Source organism: Eleutherodactylus coqui, chromosome 12 (assembly GCF_035609145.1).
Source record: "Eleutherodactylus coqui strain aEleCoq1 chromosome 12, aEleCoq1.hap1, whole genome shotgun sequence".
NCBI classification, from domain to species: domain Eukaryota; kingdom Metazoa; phylum Chordata; class Amphibia; order Anura; family Eleutherodactylidae; genus Eleutherodactylus; species Eleutherodactylus coqui.
This window is the reverse complement of record NC_089848.1, coordinates 52,171,437-52,191,709: the sequence shown is the minus strand read 5'-3', so window position 1 is coordinate 52,191,709 and position 20,273 is coordinate 52,171,437. Positions and strand designations below refer to the sequence as shown.

Genomic DNA, 20,273 nt, shown 5'->3' with positions numbered 1-20,273 from the left:
AAAATTGGGATTAAAAAAAGTTTTCAAGCAGCTGTAGAATTATATATAGACTGAAATGAATCCTAAGGACAAGTATTGATATAATGTGGTTTACAGCCTGGCTGTCTTTAATCTGTCCCATCACTGATAGTACCGGCAGCTATTCTCTGCCGCCTTTCCAATGTACCAGTTCCAGGCCCCGGTGTAAGCTTTCCAAGACTGCTGCAGCATTTTTCTAACTACCAAATGCAGACTGTGCAATGCTCTCCAATTGGCCAGTGCTGATCATGTGAGTCACTCTAGCCAGTCAGAGAGCAGCAACAGTACATTGGTAGTCTAACATTATCTATGCACTGTAGGGATTAGGTAGTCTGAATAAAGTGTCCGTCATCCAAGATGGCTGAAATTTGGACTCGGAACTGGAAGTTTGAAGGGAGGGCAGTGAAGAACAACTTCTCGTACTATACCCCTCCCTTTCCCGAGACAGAATTTTGTCCTGAAACCGGAGGGTTGCTCTAACAATAAATTGAATCCTGACAACTGCTACTTAAGACCCTACTGTTTTATTATTGGTTTTAATGTACACCGGTGACCAACATTGTGGAAAACTTTTTAAAAAACGTCATTTTGGATGGCTCATAAACCCATTTTTTTTAAACAATAACATATAAAAAATAAAATTATATGTTTTAGAAAATATAATTTAATGTAGAATGTAATGTAACAGAGTTTGTTCAATTATCTGAATTCTATCCCAATTTATAGCTAAATAAACAGAATAAGCAAGCACAACATCCTCAAGGTGATACGAACTGACTTTCCTTTAATAGAATATTACTAATGAGCATAACTGTTTAGAGAGCCAATTAGGTCATAGTAGCATTCAGCTCTCCAGGTCATATATTAGAGATGACAGTAGCTGTCTTTGCGTTGTGCAGTTCTTCTCAAGTTGGTCACTTTTTTTGTTTTCCTTTATGTAGTGAGGCTTGTAGAACTTGTAGTAAAATGAAAATCAAAACTGTGAAAAGGGCTGACAGATCACCCCGAAAATAATGTAAAATAGTAGAGATGAGCGAGCACGCTCGTTTAAGGCTGATGCTCGAGAGACAATCGGTCTTTTCGAGTAGCTGCTTACTCGTCGGAGCATAATGCAAGGGGGCGGTAGAAAATGAGAGAAATGAGCCCAAACTGAAGCCTTCTTGGTCTTTTCCAAGATAATGAAGCCTTTCGGATTGAGCAGGAGTCAGCTCCATGCAGGTTTCCAAAAAATGGTTTCAGAGTAATTATATTAAAATGCTAAAATAGCCCTGATTCTAAGCCCATCAAACATCTACGGAGGAGATTAAAGAAACTAAAGTTAGAAGCGACCAGTTAACAGAAGCAATAATACAATCCTGCTTTCACATTAGAATACCTAAAGAACTAAAAAAAAAAAAAAAAAAAAAACCCCCCCCCCCCCCCAAAAAAACTTAGTTCACTCCATGGGAAGGCGTTGTAAGGCCAAAATTAAGGCTAAGAGTATTCCAACAAGGTATTAATGGACATTCTGAGAACTTTTGAATATTTCCTTTTTTCTATGCCTCTCACTTTCCTGGTCTATAACGCGGTCCGTGAGCGTAAACAACTGAACGATTTAGCGAGCGAACGATGTATCTACTTGTATAAACCGGCTGCACAACCGAATGAGCGAACTCTGACATCGTTCGCCCGAGCAAAGGATAAATGGTTACGCATATAAAAACACCCTCATTTACATAGATTGTTCCGGAAGAATAGTTTTTTGTAATTTGCACACGTCAAAGATATGTCTGCAGGACAGGGAGGTTAATGAACAATTGCTTTATTTTCAGTTTTGCAATACAAATCATTTACTTAAATGGCATTTACGAGAAATGACTAGTAAATTCGTTGTTTAACAAAAATCAGGTAATCTGTTATTCAAAAACTGAATATAAGAAACATTACAAATTCACTATGAGTGCCACACTGCAGAACGACCGATAAGCGGGGTTCATCGGGTGGCAACAACTATGAAGTGACAATTGCTTCTGACTAGGACAAGTGAGCCATGTGGCTTATACCAGGACTGGAGTTATGCCATGGGGCGTTGAGGTACACAGTCTTTGGTGCCCTATGACCCTCCCCATCAAGTAGCTGCATTATTTTCACAGAATATTTTGTAGCTTTTCTAGTCAATTCAGAAAACAACCCTACACATTCCATCTCATCTCCGATAAATATAGCATTGCCCTTGCCAAACAAAAGAAAGACATGCCTGCTCTGCCAGAAATGAGCTGCCCCTGAACCCATCTATTAGCACCGGCCTATTGTGCCCAAAACTAAACCAACTCAGCTTGTACTCACAGTTAAAGGGGTTCTCTATTGTAGCTATTCATTTCAGTAGAAAACGGGATGAAAGTTTTCCTAATTTACCTCCGGGGTGTAAGTATAGGGGTGCAGAGGGTGCGGTCGCATCGGGGCCCAAGAGCCCTAGGGGACCATAAAGTCTCTCTTCCCCATATTGCAAACCAATACTATCAATGAAGCTTTATAGTTGGGTGCCCAGCAGCTACAAGTTACACCTCTGCCTGTTGCTGTTCACTTTTCTCAAAAACCAATCTGGCTGTAGGGATGCAACCACTTCCATATAGTCAATCTATGGCCCTGTTGTTCACATGGAAGTCTATGTACTCCGTGCGTCCATAGACTTTGCTGCATTGACGAGCATGTGGAAGGGAGAGGGCACGAGATAGGAAGGCGAGTCAAAAAGATACTACACTTTACATGCCGAAACTAACTTTTAAGACAACCCTTGTTAAACCCTGAAACGCAATGACACAATGAAATAGTTGGAAAATAAGTGGATCATGTATACCTCCAGATATACCTTCCAGCACATTTTAGTACGTATTCGTGAAATCTGAAAATGGACAAAAGTCCTCGATGGACATCATCCATGAGCAAGCAAACGATCTTCATAAAATAGGTCTATAATGCCTTGTACCGGTTGTCTCCAAATAAGACACTCTGTGCAACAACAGGACACATGAAAGAATAGATCTAAGATAAGAGCTAGCTTACAAGTTAAGTGCGGTCTGCTAGTTTGGACTGGGGCTGAGGATCTGAACTGTGTTGCTTTAGGACTGCACACAGGAGTCTTCATGTATTGATGGGTTGTATTTTTTTATAGTAACGTATATTGATTAACCATAGGCTAATGCACATTATAGCATTTTCATGTTCTGTCAATTTTCACTGCATTTAGCCAAACTTTAATGGCTTGATGGGGTGTGAAATTGTATTTACTGTATTAATAAATTAATTTTTTTGTGTTAGAAGTATTGTCAGGACTACAAAAAAAGGTGTGTTTTTTTCCCAGACACAGCACTACCCTTGTACAGGGAGATCATAATTAAAGTATCCTGATTCAGGGATATCTAGAAAGACATCTAGTGGGCAAAAATGGAACCAAGCTGATAATACTACTATCCAGGACATGCAAAAGTGATCCATGTTTTAAAAAAAAGTTATAAATTTCACCACCAGGGGTCACTGTGGTGCTGTGAGAAGTGCAAAACAAATTCAAGGAGACTGGGCATGGGAAAAACTGTTTTACTGCTATATATGAAATTTACAATACCTGTCATACCTCAAACAGGCTATAGTACGGTACAGAAGTAACATTAACAGTGCAACGACCATTCCTCAAATGGCATCCATTATTGTTCATAAGAACTTGCAAATAGTGAACAGTGTGTTCAATTGCAGAACACAACTGATCTACTCTAATGTTATTTTTTTTCACATGGATCGCTTTTGCATATCCTGGATTAGTATGACTTCCAAGTTTGGTTCAATTACACCCAGTAAATGTCTCTCTGAATGGGGATACTTTAATTCTGATCACCCTGTACATAGGCTGGTGTTGCTGCTGAGCCCCATCTAAGCAAGTGAGACTGAGCTGCAGTACCAGTTTTCGCACCTGAATATGAGAGGAGCTGTTTCTGAAAAAATAAAAACACTTTGTTTTTCTAGTCTCAGATTCCTGGATGCCATTACAAGTGCAGTAATAATGTAGCATGACATATCTTAATGCTGCCAATGTGTACAGGTCCTGTACATTCTCCCTAGATCATGTGATGACTGACATACTCATTAACGGTTGATATTTATTCCACTCCAGTAGATTATTCCACAATCTAAACCTTAACTTATTCAAAGGATGCATAGCAGGTATTTTGTATAGATATTTTTAAGTTTAGGGTTTTTCTGGTTTCTGCTTCACCAATCCCTGGGCAACATTCAAGTTTTTTTTTTTAGAATTTACAATAAAACGTTTTTATCCTTATTGCACTAAAACAAGTTCACTTCCTACAAAATGATCACTTGTAACGGCCACAAATAAACGCTGCTGCTAATTAGATTCTGAATGTAATGCACATGTTATCCATGTTACAAGTAGCTTTTAGCTATGTTATTAGGGCCCATGCAAATGGCCATATTACATGTTATGTTCCTTAACGGACGCCTGATAGGCTGCTGTGGGCCCATATTGTACCTCTGTGTATATGTACTGAATGCATATAGAGGAATCATGTAGTAGATGTAGAATCATTACCTCCAGGGCAGGGTCGGACATAGACAGCAGAGGGACCTGGATGTGTCCTCCTGCTCTTCAATACTTTATCAAAGAGCAACTTCCACGTCTCTTTCATAATGAACTAGTAAGTGTGGACTATGAAATTCGTTAGTTCAGACTTTTACATAAAGTCTAATAGACAGTAAGAAGCTGCTGGCTACTTTAAGGTAACAGTGGACCCTGTTGCCTACTGGGCTCCTATGCCGCTGAGCAGATGCACCTATAGGACATCGGCCCCTCATTCTAGAGAACTCTATAGTGCTACATGGAGTACCTATGGCTCTGCTTTGCTGTAAGCATCAGTCCTGGGTCTGTATTTGTGGATCAGCTGGTAGTGTTTTTTATCCTGCACTCTTATCATATTGCCTATTAGTTTATTAAACAGGCACAGAAGACAATAGAACAAGAGTAGTGAAAAACATTAGTGTGCACAAGCCCTAACAGATTTTACATTTAGTTTAGCATTGACTATACCTTACTCAGTATACGGAAGCTACAAGCTCTCACTACTATTGCAAAGACTTTCCTCCATTGCACGGTATATTATATTTATTTTTGTGGTCACTTCAAAAAGTTAGTAGATTTGACCTTAGAATTAATGTCTTTGAATTCCTCATGTAATATGGCATTAGAAGTCTAAAATCATAAATCACCTATCCGGTGCAGGTCTAGGCACCACAACTGCAGTTTGCCCAAAGATATAGGAAAGGACTGAACATCCTTCATAATTTGCTGGATGGGTTTACTGCAGGAGCGCACAACTTTTTCTGTTCTAAGAGCCACACTGCCATACTGAACCACTTCCAAGGGCCCCAATTCCTATCTGGGACATTTATGGTATATTCTAATAATATGCCATAATAAATCTAAGTAAGTTGCTCTTCCAGGACTCCCACCTATCGGGAGAATTGGGGTCACCTTACCCCCTAATCAGCACTCCAGAGAGGAGAAGACAATGCATGTGGCTCTCTCCATTGTAGATGATGGATGTTGAGGTAATGACCTGGCATTTCATACATCCTATAAACTACAATGGAGAGAGCTGCATGTATATACAATGCCTCTAAGTCATATACTCATCTCTGGAGTGCCAATGAGGTCAAGAGACTTTATTCTTCTAACATATAGAAGATGCAGACATGGCTACACAGTGCACTATTAGTACTTGTCCGTTCTTCTTGCCCTGCTACGTGCCACTCCTCTTCACTCTAACATGGAAACTACATGTAAACAGCCATGTATAGATATTTCTGTGTCCAGATGATTAGGGCCACACAAAATGGCGACTGCATTTGGCCCCCAAAACAGCATGTTGTGCACCCCTGGTGTACTATATAAATGGTATTCCTTTGAACATTGACTTAAGTAGATATCCCCCTGTATTGAACTATTTACAAGTTAAGGTGTGCATCTATATATTTATAATATCATCTATATTGTATATGTTCTTACATACAATTCGTTTTATGGTGGTTGGGACACCAGGTAATGGAACTGAATCCAACTATGAGGCAGAGAAAATATATTTAAAGAGATGGCTTTCTCTAATAGCTTATGCCTACTTCTGCGAGGTGCCTCAGTCACTCAGCAATCACAACATTTGATTGTGTCTATGCTGCCCCTTTAAACCTTTCCAATCCAATTTGTATCCTGGTTTTCCTAGGGGGCTTACTCTTTTTCTGCCATTATACAACGGCGCTATATGCTGGCTAAAGCCAGTACTGCATGAGGTGACTCATTGGATAGGCTCCAACAGCAGAGAGGCTGGCAATATACAGTAAGAGAACCCCGACGGGCGTATTCCAACAATGGAGCTGTACAGTCTTAAATCATAATGTCTTCAAACGTCAGACAGTGGATAGGAAAGGGTTAATACCAATGCCTTGGGAATTCTAGGGTGTACTAACGGCCAAAATTAAAGTGAGCTTCTGGTTTCTGCCCCCGAAACTGGAGGGGACGTGTGGTATATTACTTGCACTTGTTCTTCTCTGTCATCCATCTAATCTGCCAGTTTCAGATCCCATGTTTGGCAATCCAAGACGGCTGAAATAATCTTGAGACTACCTAATCCCCTTAGTGCATTGGTACTGTTAGACTACCAATGCACTATACCTGCTCTCTGAATGGTCATATGATCAGCACTGGTCAATCAGAGAACAGTGCACAGTGTGCATTTGCTAAATAGAAAATTGTAGTGGCCATCTTGGGCGGCTGAAAACCGGGACCAAATCCAGCAGATCGGATAGACAGCAGAGTAGAATAATATATCCCCAAGCCATCCACTCCCAGGGCAGAATTTTAAAAGTGGGAGATATTTACTTTCGACTGTCCGCCCTTGCTACTCATTAAATCGTATGAAATCCATTGTAAAAGGAATTTGAATATAAAGGCAAAAGAAAATACTAAAAACTTTGATGGCAAATAATCTACAAAAGCCGCCGACTTGCCTCAATATCTGCCTATCGAAGAAGCCATTGCTTTTCATATACCCACTCTGCATTAAAGAAAACCCTCTCGAATACCTTCTTGCCATGAGTAACATAACCTTTGTGTGTTTTTTACAAAAAAATTGCATGTGAGGTAAAGGCGTTTTCTTGCGCTGTTCAACGCTATGAACATAAATGTATCCCAAAATATAATCCATCTTCTAGTATTGGAGTCTCTAAGATATGTGATGCTTGTGTTCCGATGATGTGCATCTCTACCATATAACCCAAATATTTAGGTGCTCGTATCTAACGGAGGCTTCTTGATTATCAGTTGAGTTAAATGAGTGATGGATAAAGGCACGCGGCTCTCCTCTCTGGCTTTCGATGACCAGATTTGGGGACTTTAGATTAATATAAAATAGAATTTTAGACACATATACATATACAATCTACTCTGAAGTATTTCACCTGAAACGACTAAAACTACCATGCAAAATATGCACAAGAATATGCAAAGTTGAATACAACATATAGACTATGTTCTTGGTTTTGGTTTTGCTGTCAGTAGCTGGGGAGCGATTATGCATCCATTTATACTTTATAGGTTACCTTTTATTATAGAAAAATAAGTCTGGCAAAATATATATAATCTGGCATGAACTAGAGCCCTGATCGTGTCATGTGGATAGTCTTGCCTTCTATAGGCTACGCTGATAGGTTTGAGGGATATGTGGCACTGAAGCAGATCTGAACTTGCCCTAAGTAACTGCTTCTCTGCTAGGCACTGTTAGAATATGGGTAATGAAGGAGGTAGTACAATTGAGTAGATGGATAGATCACAGTTCAGGAGTTCAAATGTCATCCCAACGTGGCCTAGTATTACGACAGTGTGAGGTTACCAATTCCCAAAGTGCCAAGTGATCATCATCGTGTGACTTGTGGCACAAGACCTATTCAAATTCATATCATCATGCGAAAGTAAGGGGGATCAGAAAACGGTGAGACATTAAATGGAATTCCTAGAGGTTTACTTTCAAATACCTGAGAAGGGAATGTGCAGAATCAAGGAACTAGTTCTGTACAGTCATCCTATAAACACCAACTATATAACACAAGAGTGAGCAATGTAATAATCAGACTTTAACATCCAGGTCAGCTTAGCTTGCTTCTTTCCGTAATAAAAAAAATAAGAGGGTATCGGAAAGGGGGAGTCGGAGTAAAAAAATACATTCTTTCAGGATTAGCATTTTCTTTTCTTAAGTATAAAGGTATAATTACTTAGGGTTTTCCCTCTCTTTCTACAAACCAGTTCAAAAACGTGCTACCGATTTATCCCCAAACCACGGGCGCGGTGTGTGCCAAAATAAGGGGTATTCTCGTTTGTTTTAAAAAAATAAATTCAAAAAATATCATCTAGTGATAAAATCAAATCTATCTGACTTGTTCTAGGAGGAAATGGTGTATACGCAGCTGTGACTGATTAATAACTGCCCCGCATTGCACGAGTAAGTGATCACCATGGGAGATGGTCAGTAGGGTTTTTAGCCGCAGGCACAACATTTGAGAATACCTTTTCTGTGTAGGATCCGTAGTGCTGGTGAATGCAAGTTAATATAAATTTTTTCTTTTTTTTTTTGTACATTTTCTTTTTTTTTTTCCATTAACCACTTAAGAACTGGAAGGACCATCAAATGCTTTGATGTCTTGACAGCCACTTCAGCACAAAAGGAGTTAAACTTCCACGGATAAACTTCACATCAAAAGGACAGAATAACAAAAACACGATAGTCACGAGTACCCGCATTAGAGGAACATTTTCATCCATGTCTATTCAGAACGGACGAGAACACAAAAAAAAAGTGACGGAGGCAATGGAATGGAAGGGGAGACCCCAGTAGTGCCGATAAATCAGAAGCACAGTCTCTTCTAATCCTCAAACACTTCCAAGAACAGTGGGGGAAACAGTTCAGTGGGGCACTCCACTTTCATGTGCAGGAACCGGCTGGCATGGCAGGCTCCAATCATGCGGAGGTCGGTGACTTTCATCAGCAGTTTTGGCCAAAAGTGTGCAACGTTGTGTTTCCTGTAATTAATGTAGTGTTCAAATGCCAAGAGGAAACTTTCTTGGCCCTTTTCTATTCTTTCCACAGAGGAGAGACCGGGGCGATCTGCCAACGAGAGAAAAAAAGGTCAAACATAAAAACATAATTTTTTATTTTTAGTAACATTTTATAGCTCAATACATGATAATGTCACCTCAAAAACTGTTGTAGAACACTTATAGAACAGGAATTGATTTTACTGTTAAGCGCTTACCTCCCCACCGAATGATTAAACATTCTGTCTCCCCTCCTATTTTCAAGCTTAGTATATCACTCAAGCCTATTTACATACACAATGAAAGAGTCGCAGGTTGGAGATCACTACTGTACACACTGAGGATCCTGGTCTTCGCAAATCCGGGTCTCTAATCTAGGACTTATAACTCTACGTACAAGATATGGAAGTAGCCAAACATTGGTGTCTGGATACAGGTATATGTAAAAAAAAGTTCTAACCCATTCACTACTAGTAGACCAAGACAACGGACCTAATTTTCAACATTTACAACAAGAGCATTACCTGTATGGGAGAATAACAGTGTAAAGTAGCATCCAACAATACCTGGCAATGTGCCTATTATATTATTTCATAGTTTACCATTATAGTAAACCCTCTTAAGAAGCCATTTATGCACTAGTCTATTTACTCTAAAAACTTTCCCAAATGTTGTATTATTACTGTGTTCGCACTATTATAATGTCCCCCAAGCCTGTAGGCTAATGCCTATTTTACCTATTTGATCATTCTGGCACTGCGTTAAGGGTTATGGTTCTCTTTTAGAGATTGTTTGCTTTTGTATGTTCTTACAATATCTGAACCATGTAATTGCTCACTGGACCACTTATTTGATGTCCTGATTTATAATGGTGACTGGAAGACTAAAAGACAAAGCTGTCGAAGAGGAAAGGTGAAAACCAAGAGCAATTATACTGTATAATGTATCTCGAGGGTAACATGTTCAATTGTAAGCATTTGTAAGCTCCATAATATGCTCCATGAGACGCTCACCAACCAATTCTATACCACAGGTTATAAGTTCATCCAGGTACCTCTGACTGTTTAACGAGAGGTTCAAGAATTAGAATTGTTGACCTTTCTCTTCTTCTCGACATGCAGTGAACATGAATATGAGGTAGAATACTATACTGGATAAATGTAGTAGTTCCCACCTGATGACATAAGCAGCACAGCCTGCAACAAGGCGACTTCGGTATCATCAAGATTAAATGAGGACAGCGATACGCCTAAATCAAAGATGGCATCAGATACCACCCCTAGTCCTCCATTTTTCAGCTGTCCTCTCGTGACTGCCATCTCCCCATTCAGTGTTAATGTCTCACTTTCCGGGTCATATCTCACTGCAGCTCGGAGTGACATGATCTCCATGCAGCAACCCTTGAGGAGGATGATCTGGTCTTCGCATGGCAGCTAGAAATTAGAATACACGATTAGTATAACTATATTACAATATACTTTACATCAAAGGAAAGGAGGACTATTTCCTTATTGCTTGCAGAAGATCTTGCAAAAAATAAATGACAGGAAGGAAAGCTGAAGGGGATGCCATCTGGTGTAGTAGTATTAGGCAAAACTAAAACACAATTAACATATTTTAGGTAATTGCTCTCACCTGATCATGTTGTACTAAGTAGGAGCGCAACTACTTAAAGGTGCTTCAAAGAGGTATAAAAAACAAACAAACCAAGCAACCTTTCAAAAATGGGAGCTGCAGGCCTTGAACTTGGTTCACCAGAAGAGCTTTTCCCAGAGCTCCAAACTGGGTATACAATCAGGAAAAGAGAAGACTAGAGTTGAGCGAACGTACTCTGCCGAACTTGATGCTCGTTCGCGTATTAGCGTACTCGATTATGCTTGTTACTCGAACGAGCAACAAATTGTGTTCGACCCCGCCCCAGTTTTTGGCTCCTCCCCGTTGTGCAGTGTCTGTTTTGGCCCCTCCCCGCCGCAGCACGCGTCATCGGCAATTTTTTTGTGTGGCAGGAGGGAGAGGGGGAGGGGGAGAGGTGGAAAGCGGAGAGAGGGGGAGAGAGAGAGAGAGGCAGAGGGAGAGAGAGAGAGGGAAAGAGAGAGAGAGAACGAACACGAACGAAGAAAAAAAAAAAAAAACCTCGGGACCCGGCATCCCACATACAAAGATGTTCGAGTCTCCAATTGTAGTCAATGGGGTTCGTTACTCGAGTAGAGCTCTCGAATTTTATGAAAAGCTCGACTCGAATAATGCGGACCCGAGCATTTGGGTGCTCGCTCATCTATAGAGAAGAACCAACTAAAAAAGGTGCTACTGCTGGAAAGCTGGCAAACACACCACTAGATCCACTTCAAGTATGGTTTCAAAATTTATTTGAAACAAACAAAGCTGCCTGTTTCAACCCTGGAATGGGGTCTTCCTCGGGCATAATTATGAAATGTGGAGCTTTGTTTGTTTCAAATAAAAATTGAGACCATACTAGAAGTGGGTCTAGTGGCGTGGTTGCCAGCTTCCCAGGAGTAGTAGCACCTTTTCTAATTGGCTCTTTTCTTTTCCTGATTATTATCTTCACATACACATAAAGGCTTATTTACACGCAAAGACAAACTTTCAAAAGATTGAAAGACTGACAGTACTAGCAATCATTTTGCATAAAGTTCTAATGGACTCTAATGTCCTTGAGCACTTTATTAGCTTTATTTGCATGTAAACGAGCCTCCAGGAGCTGCTTGCAGAACACAGCAGGTGGTCTGCACTCTGCAATCAGCTCCCTTGTTCTGACAAGGGCTGTCAGCTGAATTCAATGCAGAACACAGCATGCGGTCTGTGTTATCTACTCTCTGGCTGAACAATGGATTTTAAGCTCACCTTAAAATCATCGTTCAGCTGAACAGTGAACGATGGTAGCATTTACACACACAATGATTATCGCTCATATGCCATCGTTTGAAGGAATTTTGAACGATAATCGTTGCGTTAAGTGGGGCTTTACGCCCCTCAGGTAGCTTCCAAACCAACATTTAATTGCTTGTTCCTATACACTTGTTCCTGTTACACTTCTCTTTTCTAACCTATCAGGCAGTCTGCTCTTGTTTTTTTTTTCATTCCAGGCAAAGTACTCACCTCACAAAACATAGGTAATTTTTTGGCAAAATCCACCACTCTTGTAATTGCTGGGGTGATTATTTTTGTAAACTGGCTGAAGGCTTCTAAGTCCACTTTTCCACCCTCTGGAGCATTAACTATAGGAGCCTGCCCAATATCTTCTGGCTAGTGTGAAAGAGAACATAATAGAGACATCATATACTATAATAGGACAATAAATATATACACTTGGAAAAAATCCCTTTTCCTGACATGAGATAAGCACAAGAATTATGAACTTGTTGATTTTTTTTTTCAGGTCAGTAGTACCTAGCCCCCTAAAAGTTCACATTAGAGCAAAAACAAGTGGTCAAAAAGCCAAGTGCCATCCTCTCACTCTGCCGAGAGCATGACTGCACATGCTCAGTGAACCATCAGTACCTCTTATTAAGACATTTTACATACCAGAAATTTTCTCTTCTGTTTCCAGTGACTTCCCTGTGCATTGGTGGCCACATGAGCTTCAGTGACGACCTGTATGAGCTCCCACTCTTCTGATGTTGGCTCAGGTTTTTGTACCACTGTTTTCTGCAGTTCGTCCTTGCGCCTCTTTTCTCTGTTTTCTTCTATGAGTTTTCTTTTTGCCAAACGCTTGCTGTCATCCAAAACCACTTAAAAAGAATGAACGTGCATATTAATAAGGATCCTGAATATATTTTCTGTTTGACGCTATATGGATCATCTAGCTAAAAGTGATAGGCAGAAAGGGGAACGAAAACACAAATGTTTAGTAAATATAAGCTTTAGTTTAAGCTGCTTACATGGATGACACTAGATGGCATATCACCCTAAAATACATTTATACTTGGATGAGAACCAGTGGTAACTATTAATCTAGTGAAATGACCTTGTACTATGCATTTATACATGACACAACGAGTATCCATGTATAAATGCAGAAACTGGGAGCCTGTACTTAAAGGGAGTCTGTCATGTTATGGAGCCGAAGGAGCTGAGCAGACTGATATATAGTTTTATGGGGAAAGATTCAGTAGAACTTGTATTTGATTCATTTATATTTCTGCACATTCTGAGCTGAACAGTCCAGTGGGTGGAGCTATGAGTGATTAACAGCTGAGTGCTACACTGTACATACAAGGGGGTAGCTCTCAATCACTGATGGCTCCGCCCATTGGACTGTTCAGCTCAGAATGTGCAGAGATATAAATGAATAAAATACAAGTTCTACTGAATCTTTCCCCATAAAACTATATATCAATCTGCTCAGCTCCTCCGGCTCCATAACATGATGCCTGCAGTTTGGATGGAATATTCTATCTGACAGGTTTCCTTTAAAGTGAATAAAAAACCAACATGGTAGTTTTAAACGCTGCGCTAATCGTGGTACAATGCTCCCATTGATTTCACTGGGGTTTCACACACCTGGGTTCAAACACGGCGTTTCTAACACCACGATTTTTGGGTGCTGTCTGCTCTATTTCCATGTGTTTTAGCACTTTGTAACACACATCATCACCCATCACAATGATGGGGTGCATTAAAAAATGCTATCAAACGCTGCAACATGCATTCAAAAACACAGCACAAAATCACAGTAAAACGACACAGTTTCAGACCCAGTGTTTTGTGAATGCATGTGCGAGAGTGGCCTAAGGGGCACAGAAGGACCACTATATCTTTGTGAGGGTGCAAGGAGAGCATTATAACTTTGTGGGGGTGCAGAGGGACATTATTACTTTGTGGAGGCATAGAGGGAGTGTTATTACTTTTCAGGGCCAAAAGGTGATTATTACCTTGTAGGGGCACAAAGGGAAATTATTACTTTGTGGGGGCACAATGGGTGGCATTATTAGTGTGTAGGAAGCACAGGATGAGAAGATTGTGCAAAGACAAGCTGTAGCTAGAAGAAGTCTTCATGGTGGTCTGGACCCAGTTAGAGGACAAAAATGAAAATGGACATAACCAGTTACAGACAATTTCATATGTGGTCACAGGAAGTAATTGTACTGTAATTACTTTTTCTCTATGTAGTATTGGTATCAAAGCATCAAAATCTAAGCCACCTAAGCTATCTAGGTCTAGATATAAGCTGTCCAATATATATTATATATACAGTATTGTGTAAAGGTTTTGGACAGCTGTGGATAAAGTAGACGGATTCCAAATATATTCTGCTTCAGGACAACAATGCCAAACATAAATCCTATCTTATTAACAACTATTTTCAGAAAAAAAGATGAGCAGGTGGTCCGGGAAGTGATGAGATGGCCCCCACAGGACACTGATCTCAACATCAACACATCAGTCTAGAATTACATGAAGACAGAAGGATTTCAGCAAACCTACATTCACAGAAGATCTAGTTCTCCAAGGTTAAAAAAAAAATTAAAAAAAATGCCCTGCTAAGTTACTTCAAAAACTGTGTGCAAGTATACCTAGAAGAATGTATGCTGTTTTGAAAGGGAAGGGTGATCACACCAAATATTGGATTGATTTAGATTTCTCTTTAATCCATTCACTTTGTATTTTGTTAATTGACAAAAAACTATTTATACTGCTGTTTTTGAAAACATTCTTACTATGTCGTATTTTTTTTCCACACTTGCCTAAAGCCTGCCTATAATTACAACCCAATTTTTAAAAAAAGTTGGGATTTTGTTTAAAATGTAAAGAAAATGTATTCACAATAGAACATAGAACATATATCAGAAGGTGAAAAAAATAGGTAATTTAGAAATTGATGGCAGCAATACATCTCAGAAAAGTTGGAACAGAGGTAACAAAAAGCTGGAAAAGTAGGTGGTACTAATAAAAAAAATTGCTGGAGTGTCATTTTTTTTTACTAACATACTTGACTAAGTATAAATAAAGCATGTTGGAAAAGCAGAGTTACTTAGAAGCAAAGATGGTCAGAAGTTCACCATTTTGTGAAAAACTGCATCTGAAAATTGTTGAACCATTTCAGAAAAATGTAAAATTGTGAAGGCTTTGAATATCCCACCATCTACAGTACATAGTACTTCAGAAAATCTGGAGACATTTATGGTCAATATTGGATGCCAAAGGTCTACTGGCCCTCAGTCGGCACTACATTAAAAACAGGCATGATTCTGTAATGAAAGTCACTGCATGGTCTCAGGAATTCTTCCAGAAATCATTGTCTGTGAACACAGTTTAGTGTGGAATCCATAAATACAAGTTAAAGCTGCATAATGCAAAGAAGAAGCCGTATATCAATACAATCCAGAAACGCCAGCATCTTCTCTGGGCCAAAGCTCATTTAAAATGAACTAAGGCATAATGGAAAACTGTTCTGTGGTTGAATGAATCAAAATTGGAAATTATTTTTCAAAACCACAGACACAGTGTCCTGCAGACTCAAGAGGAGAGGGACAATCCAGCTTGTTATCAGCATACCGTTCAAAAGCCTGCATGATGGTATGGTGTTGCATTAGTGTCTCTGACAGTGTTTCCAACTCCTGTCCACATGGCACCCCATCAGGTCATGTTTTCAGGATACCCTATAGTAAGAAGACCTTTGACAATGGCCCAATGTACACGGGCGAATTTTTGCTGCGGGATTTGGAGAGGGCGCCCGCTTCCAGATTCCACAGCAATAACACTCCATATCATGCAATGCAACAAAGATTCTTCATGCACATGAGTGGAAACCAATTGCGGTTTCTGTTCGTGGATGAAAAATCGCAGCATGCTCCATTTTCCTGCAGTTCCCGCACGGACGGCTTCCATTGAAGTCAATGCCAAAAAAACGGCCATATACTTACTGACTAAGGAGTGCATATAACTGTATTCTCTCACCATGCAGGTAGCAGACTACCAAAAGAGGGAGCTAATTGCACCTCTGAGGGACACCGATGAGACAGCCACTCACACTGCCTCTTAATATAGAGGGGGTAGCTGCTTGGTGTATAATCCCACACAGAGTGGATACAGAGTGGCAGATCTTCTGATACATGTAGTTCACCATGCAGACCAGCAACCTATTAATGACGCCATAATAGTTCGGTGTGTTGCCCTGCACTTCAAACAGTGAACCACATTGGTACTGCCACCCTGGGCTCCCGCTGGCGTTTTAAAGCCACACTGCATGTGAATGGCAGATAATAAATGCAAGGCATTGGTTGGATTTTGGCCAAGCTACACTAGCTCACTAACCACGTCAAGGTTCCTGTAGTGAGTCCCTATACTAGTATAAATACATCACAGAAGGGGAAATATAAAAACATAAAACAATCACAGAAAACGGCCATATACTTACTGACTCAGTAAGTATTTGGCCGTTTTTTGTGATTGTTTTTATATTTCCCCTTCGTCGTCTGACTGGCAGCTCGTCCACAATTGACATTGCGGATGGGTTGCGCATTCCATGAGGAAAGCAGGAGTTTAAAAAAAATAAAACTGTACTGCGCATGTCCAAGGACGAGCCGTGCGGACCATCCACAGTACAAAGGAGCAGGAAGAAGAGAGGTAAGTCAGAGTTCCCTGAAGACTGAAGTTGGGAAACACTAGCCTAGGGCATGGCCAGCTTACACATCTTGAAAGGCACTTATCAGGACTGTTGAGCAACTAGAATTCCACTAGAATTCCACATCAGAAAAGAATGGGACAACAGTCCTCTCCCAAAACTCCAGCAACTAGTCTCCTTACTTTTCAGTAATTTGGAGACTGCTGAAAAAGTAGGGGGGATGCTACACAATGGTAGACATGGCCATGCCCCAACTTTTGTGAGCTATGTTGCTGCCATTAATTCTTTAAAATGAAATAGAAAAATGTCTCACTTTCACCTTCTGATATGTGTTGTATTTAGAGATGAGCGAGTATACTCGCTAAGGCTAACTATTCGAGCGAGTAGTGCCTTAGCAGAGTATCCTCCCACTCGCCTCTAAAGATTTGGGTGCGGCAGGGGGCGGGGGGGAGGAACGGAGGGGAGATCTCTCTCTCTCTCTCCCCCCTGCTCACCGCCGCAACTCACCTGTCACTACTCGCTCATCTCTAGTTGTATTCTTTTTTTCTTTACATTTCTTTGTATTTTACACAGCGTCCTAACTTTTTTGGAATTGAGGTTGTATTATATAATTATTTAAAAATTAATATATATATCAGCCAAGGACCCGACTTGCTCCTGGATGAAGAGCCCTTCACAGTTTAGACAAAGATTAAAATCTAATATTTTATTGGTACAACACTTAAAAATCAAAATACGGGGCACCCCACCACTTCCTCTGAGAATACAACCAGTAGGTGTATCTCAAGAGGATTAAACAGACAGACAAGACAAACTCATACATGTATTAACTAGCAACTTGTCTGTCTGTTTAATCCTCTTGAGATACACCAACTGGTTGTAACCTACAGGTTTTTAAGTGTTATACCAATAAAATGTTAAATTTTAATCTTTGTCTACACTGTGAAGGGCCTTCTAATCTACTCAGACTTGTATGCCTCTGAATTTTTTTTTGTTGGGATGAAGAGTTACTAACTCCCCTTTTTAGGTAGATTTCTTCCTTACTCTTTTCTGTTTGCAGCTCTGTGATTATGCACATGGATCTCTCTTCCACAAGAAGCAATACAAAGGATCAGCAGGCCAAAGATCTAACTATGTATTTGACTATTCCTATTGTTTCTTTGTTTCTAAGATTTTAACCCCTTAAGGCTCAAGCACAGTATATTTACGGCCCTTGGTCCTGGGCTTTAATCGACAGGGCTTAAAGCGATCCATGCGCCTAATCACTGTGCTGCAAAACAGAAAAGAACAAGGAAAAAATATACCTGAAAAAGGGAGTTGAGGCCCATTTACACCAGCCGATGATCACTTAAAAAAAAAAAAAAAAAAAATTGCTAAATCGGCGATCGGCTCATTGTGTGCTTTTTGAGCACTGCTGGCTGATCGTTAAAGTCAGTCCAACCTAAAAATCGTCGTTCAGCCTTATCAGCAGTTCTCCACGAGGAGTGCTGATAGCATTGTTTCCCCATTGAGAACAATGGATCTGAGTGCAGATAATGGCCTCGGGCTATTAGCTGCGTTCAGCGAAGGCTTCATTTGCACACTTAAACTGTCGTTTGAGGGATCTTTGAGTGATCATCGCCCCGTGTAAACCAGCCTTTAGTGACTCCTCAACTCAGCATTCTATTATAAATGTCTGATGCGCTTACATGTCTAGATTATATATATACATATTGTAGGGGTCACCTATAAAAATAAATGGGTCTAAACTGTATCTATGCCTTTGATCTCATACAGAATTGTTTTTATTATTCAGAAATTATATGGAATTTATGCAAAAAATAAAAAGCTGGCATGCTCTTCTGAAAGGAGGCAGTATACAAAGCCTATGGCTCCATAATACAGAACAGGCTCTGTGCACTTGGCCTTGTTATGTGCATGAGGCTTATGGTTTCAATTTTCAGTCTTAACTCACAACATAAGCGTTCTGCAGTATAATTCACATTTTACACTGTAAAGATACGGTAGGGCTGCAGAACATTAGCCAACTTGCTCAGAATCTACCGTAGGAGAACATATGGAGCCAGAACGAAAATTACAGTAATCTGAGATATTAAATAGGACTTTAGTTTATTAATAAACACGTTCTCTAAATTGTCAATTAATTCCTGCCAACACAGTAGACCAGTTTATGAGAATGGTATTCCAGGAAAATGGGTGAAAATACCATAAATCTGGGATACTGCCGTTCTTGCTGGCTGATAATTCACCAGTTTACAATTAAGTAAAATGCCTTATTTTTAGTTTACAACATAGAGCTGTTCATCGGCACAGTCCTGCTTTAGATAGAATGCAGATATCATCTTTTTTGACATTTTGTAGTAAAAGCCTGAACACAGTACGGTGATTGTCCAATTTAGTGCTGTGCCATAAAAAAATCATAGTTAACACAAAAGCAGGACTGACATGTCAGCTTATTTCAAGTCCCAACTATATTGCATGGGATCCGTTTATATGACGTATTTCTAGTTGTTGTGCAATCTGTATTGGATTGCGTTCAGCACTAGTAAGCCACGAACATCTCTTATGAGCTACTTACGATCTGTTGCCATGCCGACGGCGATGCACTTTTTGAATCGACATTCTTGGCACTGATTTCTTGTTACTTTGTCTATCACGCATTTTCCTTCATATTTACATGAATAGCTGGGGTGCAGGTTCTTCTGAATAGTTCTTCTGAAAAAGCCCTATAAATTTCAAAATTCCATATTACAATACATAAAGTATGCAAATGCCATTATAACAACACGGTGCACATGGCACAGGGAGATGAAGTCACTTCCATGCTCCAGGAACTTTCAGAACCTTATGAATATGTCAACAATGCAAATGTTTCTGATAGCAGAATTCCTGGCTCTATCAATTATGACAAATTAACCCTTTGCAATCCAATTTTGGATTCAGGGTTTCCTAGGGGGCTTTCTCTTTCTGCCATTATACAATGGTGCCATCTTCTGGCTAGAGCCAGTACTGCAGTATGGGACATGCTGGAGAGGCCTTCGACAACACAGCGGCCAGTAATATACAGTGAAAATACCCTGCCGGACGTCTTCTGACATTGGAGCTGTATAGCCTTCAATCAGAATGTCTTTAAACGTCAGACAGTGGATTGGAAAGGGTTAAGCAGGTCCTGCAGGCGTAAAGCATCGCACTACCACCTCTCTGTTTGACTGTTGAAAAAAAAAATGATGGTCTAGTTAAGCAGAACCAAAATGGAATAGCATCGGGGTTGCTAATTTTTTTTTGGACACCTGAACCAAAAATCATATACGGCCCAAAATTCATTGAACATCTAGCCCCATCCCATTGTGCAGCTCATGCCCCTATACAGAATGCCCTCTATATAATGCCTTTGACTGACAAAATACTCCAAAATTAATGGGGTTGTCCCGTAGTCTAAACATTAATCTAACAGCAACATGTACAAAAAAACTCACCCATAATTTCACCCAAGCATCTCGGATGCAATTCGCACTTGGCTATGTGAATGCGGCCTTAAAGACC

General features: G+C 40.1%; 1 protein-coding gene across 6 annotated transcripts in view; it reads right to left on the bottom strand.

The window, feature by feature from the left end:
• Positions 1-1,802: 1,802 nt before the first annotated feature.
• Positions 1,803-20,273, bottom strand: part of THRB (thyroid hormone receptor beta) — a 292,504-nt gene continuing 274,033 nt past the window's right edge. For all 6 annotated transcript variants that reach the window (XM_066584928.1, XM_066584927.1, XM_066584922.1 and 3 more), the window contains 5 exons: positions 19,309-19,456; positions 12,689-12,894; positions 12,263-12,409; positions 10,320-10,578; positions 1,803-9,215 (listed from right to left, as the gene is read on the bottom strand). In XM_066584928.1, the coding sequence (XP_066441025.1) occupies positions 8,974-9,215; positions 10,320-10,578; positions 12,263-12,409; positions 12,689-12,894; positions 19,309-19,456 (1,002 nt within the window). In that variant the 3' untranslated portion in view covers positions 1,803-8,973. The remainder of the gene's footprint in view (positions 9,216-10,319; positions 10,579-12,262; positions 12,410-12,688; positions 12,895-19,308; positions 19,457-20,273) is intronic.